At 37.1% G+C, this 9,168-nt stretch overlaps 1 protein-coding gene across 1 annotated transcript; it reads left to right on the top strand.

Moving 5' to 3' along the window:
* Positions 1–329: 329 nt before the first annotated feature.
* On the top strand, positions 330–7,850 carry LOC143864401 (uncharacterized). The gene is made up of 6 exons (XM_077375335.1): positions 330–458; positions 3,733–3,852; positions 4,615–4,674; positions 6,473–6,537; positions 6,647–6,703; positions 7,351–7,850. The coding sequence occupies exons 2-6, from the start codon at positions 3,850–3,852 to the stop codon at positions 7,544–7,546; spliced, it is 381 nt and encodes a 126-aa protein (XP_077231450.1). The 5' UTR covers positions 330–458; positions 3,733–3,849; the 3' UTR covers positions 7,547–7,850.
* The last annotated feature ends 1,318 nt before the right edge of the window (positions 7,851–9,168 follow it).

The following is a 9,168-nucleotide window of genomic DNA, read 5'->3' as shown; positions in this document are numbered from 1 at the left end:
ACAATAGCAACCAATTAAATAGGAAAAGACATGATGAGTTCGTGTCATTATCAAAACATGGTAGTGCAAATATCCTTTTTATTTTGTTTCAGTGGGAATATAGGCTACTGATATTTGCACTACCATATTGCCAGCGACACAAACTCACCTTGTCTTTTCTTATTTAATTGGCTGCTGAGATCTGCTGATAGATGCTTAAACAATAAAAGACAAGGTGAGTTCGTGTCATTATCAAAACATGGTAGTGCAAATTTTAATATCCAATAAATGAGAAATAAGAAAGGAATAAAAGCGCAAAAAAAGCCATTTCCCGGCAAGCCCTAAGAGAGAGAGAGAGAGAGAGAGAGAGAGAGAGAGAGAGATGGAATCGCCGGATTCGTCATACATGTCTTCTCCGGAGATGGCTCCGAAGAGATCTTCATCAACATCTCTATGCAACCCTAAATCTCCAACCTCAGGTTTGAACAAATCAAAAACTCAGATCTTGCCCTAAACACAAATCACTAATTAACTATTTTATTCTCTGTTTTGACCAAATGTTTGTAAATAGTTTTCTCAATCCTCCTGCTTTTGATTTGGTATCTAGAAACCTTGTTTAATTGGTCTGATTTTTCCCGAATAGGAGCGCTTGATCTGGAGATTTGGTTGTTGTTACGTCCTTATTTGGGTCCCACGTTGGTTGAAATAAATTGGTTGAGATATTTGTTATTTTGAGATTTGCTTTGTAGTTATTTAGTTAGTTAGGAGTCTTAGAGATAAGGCTTATCTAGATTAGGAATTTTTAATAAATAACTTGTACGTACCCTTTCTTTGTTCAATGAGAATTTTATCCCCAAAATAGTGTTTTTTGCACAGAAAGGAGGAACGACCCTTCCCTCAAAGTGGGTCATCAACCATGTTGGGAACCAATTTGGGTTCGTAACAGTTGTAGAAAATTCAGTCATTAGTTTATTGATCTGATTTATTGAAATTTGCTGGGATTTGGATTTGGATTGGAAATTAAGGGTTTTAATTTCAAGAAAGGGCAAACTGAGATTAGCTTAGGGTCTGTTTGGATACAGGTAGTTACCTTGTACATTAATGGTATAAGTAGTTATAGAATGTACCTTGTAGAATAGTGATAAGTAGTGTTTGGTTGCCAGCCTCGTAGAGGGAGGGGGTGTCATTACCAATATAGAAAGAGAAGAGTGAGAAATAGAGAAAACAAAATTTTCCAAGCCAAATTCCTTTTTTGAAAAATGTGGCTTGGAAAGTATAAGGAGAGGACATTGATGCCACGTCACCGGACATGCAATTAGTACTTCTGAAACTTGTTTGGTAGTCTCCAAGGATTTCGATGCTAAATTGGCAACCAAATGCCATAAAGTTGAAGAAAAGTGCATTTTTTTTTCTGCTTGAGAAATCCTTGAGGATGCCAGGCATCTGGCAACCAAACAGAGCCTATGGTCAAGGAGTTGTGTGAATTGGAAGTGTGGTCTCTTTAGATTTTTATAGCATGATGCAAAAAAATGTTGGCTTGTGCTTTGTGTTACTAAGGCCATGCTTAGACGGGTATCTGTGGGTATGTTACTTTACTTTTTTATTCACTTGCTGTAAGTGATCAACTTTGCTGGCATGTGTACTAATGTCGTTGTTTATGTATATTGATTCATGTCATATAGCGAGTGAATGCAGGTACAGTGAGACACGTTTCTTGTGGTGCTTATGTGGTTGAAGTGACTTTTTGGAACTTTATAGATCCCTATAGCATGAATTTCCTTCATTGTTTATTTTATTTTATTTGTGTGTGTATGTGTCTGTTGGGGTATTGGTTCTAGAAATAGTTTTAACTATCCATCAAAATCGACGTGAAACGACTGGAATATTTTTGTTTCCATCACCATCGAAACACATACTGAAACCAAAGTGCATACCGAAACCAAAACCGTAAACGTATTAGTGGTAGACTATATCGATATGTGGTACATAATTTTTTCGGACAGTGATTTTATTAATGAAAAGCTTAATGACCGAGTTGGTCACTAGGCGGCATACAACAAGATCACTCAAGAAGCAAAAATAGAAAGATACGAAGACAAAGACCCTCAAAGAGTACCCCGCAGCAGCGAACTCCCCAGAGACCCCCTCATGGTGGGAGAAAGTCGGATATAATTATATTTATATAAGTTGCATTTGATATGCGGTTTATTTATTATGCACATATATTTATATGAATTATATATGAAACATGATATGTACTTAATCATCAGACACACGATAATTCAACCCAACTCAACAAAGCCTTTGTCCCAAACTAGTTGGGGCTGGCTAAATGAATCCTTTAGAAAAATTTCATGAAGATGGTGATTTTTTTGTTGTTGTTGATTGTTAAAACATTATGGGTGATTTTTTGCCTCATGTGATGATTTTGGAGTATGTATTTGTGCTCATTCTATCACTTCCTGAAGTTCTATATGAAATGTCCATCACTTGCATAGTGCATATGTTTTCATAATTTTACAAGTTTTCCACCGACATTTTTAACTGAAACCGAATTGTTTCCATTTCCATTCCTACCGAAACAAAAAACAAAGCCAAAATTTAAAACCTTGGTTCTATAATCCGATTACTTAGACAAGGTATCCTTATTCAGGCTATATTATGATGAATGATGATATGCTTTTTTGTATAAGATGTTGAAAGTGGATATTAGCTTGTGTCGGGTGTCATCTATTGTTCAAGGGGAATTAGGAGAGGGCTTCCTCTTTCTCTTTTTCTATTTGCTCTAGTTGTTTAAGACATTTAGGTTTCTTGCCTACATGGGAATAAAAGGGCTTAGTTGAAGGGTTCAAAGACAATAGTCCCGTTCCTAATATTTTTTCATCTTCGATTAATGGCTACTGCGACCATTGCAATGAATTCGACTGGAGAAACTAAAGAACGTTTTCTAATGAAGGTGGGCTCGATGGGCCCAATGCTACTACGTAGAGAGTGCCATGCACCAACAAAAAGGGGAGCTGGTTGTCATATTGGGCAAGCAACTTATATTTGGGAAACACAAAGCTTCCAATCTTTGTCCTTGTATGGTATCTATTTTTCTATGTATTTCTACCACGTTTTTCCTATGTTTCTTGTTGTTCAAACCAATAATCCCACCTTGATATCCCCTTATCCCCTTATCCCAGCAATTTCCTTTTTCGTCTCTCAGTTATTAATATGTCTATGTTTGCTCAATGTGGGGAAGGGGGTAATGAATCGATAGAAATGACAAGGCTGCAAGTAGATTTCCTTCCATTTGAATTGGACCGGATCTTTCTTCTTGATTTTCCCCATTTCCCTACTTATAACCTGAGATTTGCTCGTATCAAATTGGATCCTGCACAACCCATTTCAGGCCTTGGGTGCTGTATAAGAATTGAACAGTTTAAAGCAACTTATAATCAAATTTTTGGAGAAGGAAGACCCTGTTTCTTTATTCTCTTCTGTGGGTGGGCTTTCTTTTATCTTGTTTTTGTAAGTTCTGCAAATGGATTTCATGGGCTGTAGAAGTGCAATGCTTCTTAGGAGTAATTCCCTGTCACGCTGGACTGCCTTGAGTGGCAGTACTGGGTTTAGGCAGATTTCTCATATGATGAAACCTCTAATAGAAAAGGTAGCACTGGTAATAATTCTTGACTACCATGTTTTTAGATCTTTGATTATTTTTAGTGGTTTCTAATGTAAAATGTTTATGTGACTTAAAATTATTTCTAGGTTCGAAAGCTAGAAGCTCAGTGCATCCCCACTACGTTAGCAGAGGATATCACCGATGGTTTCTGTGACTGCTTGGACAATTTAGCTCCAAATGTTGTTTTCAAAGTAGAGTTGAAGATGGTGAGTGTTTCTTGTTCAGTTTTTGTGAAACTACCAGTTTACTCCAAAAGCTTAGGCTATTTGAGATGGCGTTGTTTAATCTTTTATACTTTAATATTCCCCCTCACTTGTGGCCCCTCTTTCTAGGGTTGGCCTACACGTGGCACATGTGGGCCCCCTCTTTTGGGTTTGGCCATTGCAAGTGAATTTTTGCTATCAAGGAGGTTTGAACCCAGGCATTTGGTCTGATACCATGTGAAACAACCAGTTAATCCAAAAGCATAAGCTGTTGCAGAAAGGCGTTATTTAATCTTTTATACTCTAACAAGTTTTTTATTCCATTTGGTTTTTCCAAGTAATCTTTGTTTGCGATTCATATTGTGGAATGCCATTGTTATTATTAGATAGCTTTGAATGTACAAGCTTATGGAAGAGTTTCATGCTTAAGCCATGTTTAGATTGCAAGAATTTAATAAAAAAGTTTGGAAAGAAATTTTGAAAAAAAAATTAGATATTTTTTTTTTCACACAAAAAAAGCTGACTTGAATCAACCCTTATCAATTTTACTTAAGAGGACCTTCAATTTATGATAATATCCCTCTAAATCTACCATAATCATATCATTTTCCCCTAAATCGTGGAAGAAAATTTTTTCTCAAGAAACTAACTCCCGTTAAAAATATTTTTCTTGCAATCCAGACATGGCCTAAATGATTATATCATTATATTGCATAGATGTGGCAGTCTTTTCTATTCCTTAACTGTAACCCTTTCTTGGTGCAGAGTGACATGATGTATGATCTCAAGTTCTCCAAATTCAAATCTGAAGTACAAAGTTTCCAGGTATTGCAATTCTATTCGTTTTTCTTTCTCACATGGCATTGAAAGCTTTTTGTGTTAATAGCTTTTAGCTTGATGCATTGCTTTTAGGGAGGAACATCCATATCTTGTAGTTTCCTCATGGCTATTGACAGTTTCAGCTAAATTACAGAAGGCTGATAGTATGGATTCCTACAGTTAAGGAAAGGCCTAGAGTGCTGTATATATGTCAAAGTCTACTAAATCCTTCATTAATCATTAGCAGCTTAGATAACATCACTTTGTTGGATTGTCTATTGAAGAAGTTATCATTAAAAAAAGAAGAGAAAAAGCCCAATCTATAAAGGAAACATAAACTTTTCAAAAAAAAAACACACTAAAGAAAACAGATACATAGTATTCTAGGAGTTATTGAGACACTCTCGATTGTTTAGACTCTACCATTCTCATATTTGCCTCTCCCACTGTGCTCAAGAGTTAAAATCCCAGAAACACGATATGGAATATACACACCAAAGAATGATATATATTGGTGATGTCGCAATACCTACAAGTGTTGGAAGACCCTTATATGGACCATATACTAGCCTTTTAAGGACTCCAAAACTCTTTAAGGACTTCTGATCGTAGCCCAATTCAACACAAACCAAAAGGCTTCTATTTTATTCAGAGTCTAATCACGCTTACATGTATAAACCTTTCAAAGAAAATAACCAAATCTCCACTGGTAAAATAACTTTCGGCACTAAACTTTCTAACTATAAACCAACCCTAAGTCAACTTTATTACTTCAACTTAAACCTCTTTGACACACAATTGGGAATAAATATGGTGTTAGGGAATGCCTAGTGAGTATGGAGGTCCATTTGTTGTCTTCGATAGTCAAAGGTTAAGTTTAGTGTAGAAGAGATGGTGTGTGTGTGGTGGTTGGGCGGGGTGTAAAATTGGATTGTGGGAAGAGTTTTAGTTAGGTGACTCATGCTTATGCCATACTTTCCCCTGTCTATTCTAGTTAATAGTTCGTAGAGAGTTGGGCATAAAAGAAAGTAATGATTGAAGTGGAGGGGTTAAATGTGTTTGGTGAGCAAATTTTAAATTTCCAGTTTTCCACTAAAACTCACACGAAACTACCAAATGTTTTTGTTTCCATCCTCATCGTAACACATGCCGAAATCGAAACGTATAGTGAAACCAAAACCATTAGGTGAACTAATGGACTATGTGAGTATAAAAGGGAGGCCCAGTGCACGAGGCTCCCGCCATTGCGGGGCATGGGGAGGGCTATGCCTTATTCAAAATGTCCTTTGCGTTCTCCAAGAATAAATATCCATGATTGTTGAGCCTGCGTTGAATGAAACAGCCATGACATTACCATTAAAATTTTACATTCTCATTTATCATAAGCTGGATCATCCTCCTTCGGTGTCTGTTCATCCAGTAACATCTCAATTTACCCTGGCACCCCGGCCACCGATATACATCTTAGCAGACTGAAACTACTTGAGAAGATTTTTTATGTCCAACTTTAGTGTTTTTATTTGCACATTCTGTGAATAATCACCAAAGGTAGTCATGGTAGATCTTGTTCCTGAGGTTCTGGCTATCGAAGAGGTCATCTTTGAATTATAGCTAGTCAATATCTTTTCCCGGATATTGATTCAATGTCTTATACAGTGCAAGATCTTTCGATATTCAATGCCCTCAAAAAAATTATTTTGGTTTCCTCTTCACAAATGATGCTATTTTTTATTTATTTGAATGTGCTTTCATATCTCCATGTTTCAAATCTTGCTTTCAATGGCGTTATGCATTCGCGATGCAGGAGCGGTCTCAACGTGAGATTGAGAAATTCCGAAATGATATAGAAAAGTTGCGCATCGATATGAGGTCTGGGTGTTCTAGCTATAAATTAAATTGTTTCTGAATGTTATCACGACTAATGTATGTGTTCATGACAAAAATTCTGATTTGAGAAAAGCTTTGTTTTCTGACACAGGTATGAGATTGACAAAGTTATTGCCGGACATCGTTTGGATCTAAACCTTGAACATGGGTAAGGAAAGAAATTCTCATCTCTTTGTTTTTAGGGCATGGCCTTACCTTTGTCATGACTGAGCAGAAGCCGTTGAGTTACTAGCAACTTCAGGTTCTGCCAATTCAACACAATTGTTTAGGCAACTAAAATTGAGAAATCTACCAAAAAAAAAAAAAAAAACTAAAATTGAGAAGGAAAAAGAAAACACAATCTCCTTTCTGAATTTGACTAATTCTCTCCTTGAACCACTTTAGTGAGCGTATCTGCAACATTCTCTTTGGTTCCCAAACCTTGCTTCTCTCAAGCAATTTCATAGCGAATGTTATTGGGGGTGGGTCTTGATCCCCCTACAATTGGTGTCAGAGCGTCTAGGTTTTTGCATGCAAAGTGTTTGTGAAATTGCTTGAGAGAAGAAATGTTTGAGAAAATGACTTGCCACACATTTTACGTAAAGTTTTTCTCTTTGTTGCTCTAGGAGGGCTTTTGTGGTAAGCAAAAGCAAGGTTCTCTTAAAGAGAAGGTTTAGAGCAAAAATAGGGGTTTTCTCTTGGGCTCTTGGAAGGCTTTTTTGTGGTGAAGTAAAAAAGGGTTTTTCCTCCTCTTGTTTATCAAAGCGTATTCTTCTTCTTCCATTTTTCTTATCTATTGGATTTTGTCTATTGTAGCACAAGCATTGTGTTGGAGAATTTTTCAACTACCTCACGAAGGAGGGTTTTTCATGTAATCGGTGGAGAGACTTGGAGGTTATTTTGTGGGTGGAGAGACTTGGAGGTTATTTTGTGGCTACATAGAAGGTTGGAGAGAAGGGTTTTATCGTTGGATTTTATCGGTGGAGGTATCATTGTACTATTTTGGTTCTAAATAATGGATTGAGTGTGTTGCCTTGTCCGTGGAGTAGCCCATTGTGGTGAACCACGTATATTCTTGTCTTCTTGTTGTTGTTTGTCTTGATTCCCTTTGGTGGTTGTGGTTTGTTGGGATATATTTTTCTCCATCTTGTTGTGCAAGATCTTGGTTATTTTCGTGTGTTCAACGGTGGTTGATTGGCGAATGCCGCGAATGTTATTGGCAGTGGGTCTTGGCCCCCTACAACATTTATGTCTTGATTGACATTAGATCTGGGGATGAATTATTATCCTTCATGGATGGCTTATCATTAGCGCGAGCACAATCAACTGGACCTACTGAATATTTATTGTACAGGGAAAGCCATCACTTGTCTCTAGCTCTTGTTATGGAAGGCAAAGGAATTGTCTCAATGTCATTCATTTGTTGGCTGCTTAATAAATTTGGTGCAAACCTTATGAGTGACCGTTATATTAGCTACATAAAGCTTTCCTAGCCAAATAAGTTTCAAAATGGGTGTAAACAGAAATATACAAAAAGAAAAATCTGTTAGGAAGGTTAGCAATACTCCCTGGAGCTAACAATGCATTCCAAAATGATCCATTGCCCCAACACGCCATATACAGCTACTATTGGTTGGATGAATGCCTAGAACCACACTACTCCTACTAGGCCAGGCCTACACATGATGTAGATTGCAATTCCTGTTCTTCATTTTTCCTTATCAAGTGCACGGGAACTCTCTTAACAAATACTTTTTCTATGGTTCAACCCTACCTGAGGCAGTCCCAAACCCATTATTTCCGCCACTAAGTCTATGTATGCGCCCTCTTTCGCTAGGGTATTCACTCGTCCATTTGTGGATTGTAAGACGTGTTGGAAGAGGCGGCGTGGGGGGGGGGGAGGGGGGCGTGGACAATTTTGTTGGTATATACCCATATATCATAAAATGACCAAAGTACCAATATGCAAGGTTTTAAATTTTGGATTTCGGTCAGGACCGAAACCGAAATGTACCGAAATCCAAAATGTTCCGAAACCGAAAATAGCCTTGCCGAAATTTACCAAATTTCGGCCCAAAATACCGACATTTCCGGTGCGTCTACCAAATATTGGGATTTCGGCTAAAATTTCGGTTTCGGTGAGGACCAGAATTACCCCCGAAACCGAAATTTAAAACCTTGCCTATATGTTGTGTAAAGTTTACAACAGAAAACAAATTTTACGTCCATTATTAAGTCGAAAGAAATGGAGCCTTAACTGATGGAAAATGACAAGAATAACTCTATCGCATAGAGAAAGAGCAAAATACTCTCATTTTTTATTTACCCCCGCCATATAGGGATCAGGCGTATTTTGGCCATTTTCTATGAGTTAGGGGTACTTTGGGCATTTTTACGTGGTAGAAATATTTTGGTTATTTTTCATGAGATAAGTGTATATTGACCATTTTCTATGTGATAAAGAGGTATTTTAGTCATACTTTGTGAGATATAGTTGCTCGAGTTGTGGTAAGTGACGTGGATCTAATGTGGCAGTCTTGTCATTGGCTCTTGCAAGAGAAAATGTTATTTTCTTATCCCTATAAATATTTTTTAATAAAAATACCATAAAAAATCAATCAAACAATTGAATTT

The sequence above is a fragment of the Tasmannia lanceolata genome, unplaced genomic scaffold (genome assembly GCF_043159265.1).
Source record: "Tasmannia lanceolata isolate RefF3 unplaced genomic scaffold, GAP_Taslan_0.1 ptg000048l, whole genome shotgun sequence".
Lineage (NCBI taxonomy): Eukaryota > Viridiplantae > Streptophyta > Magnoliopsida > Canellales > Winteraceae > Tasmannia > Tasmannia lanceolata.
Note: the sequence above shows the minus strand (reverse complement) of the source record. Positions and strands in the feature narration are given on the sequence as shown.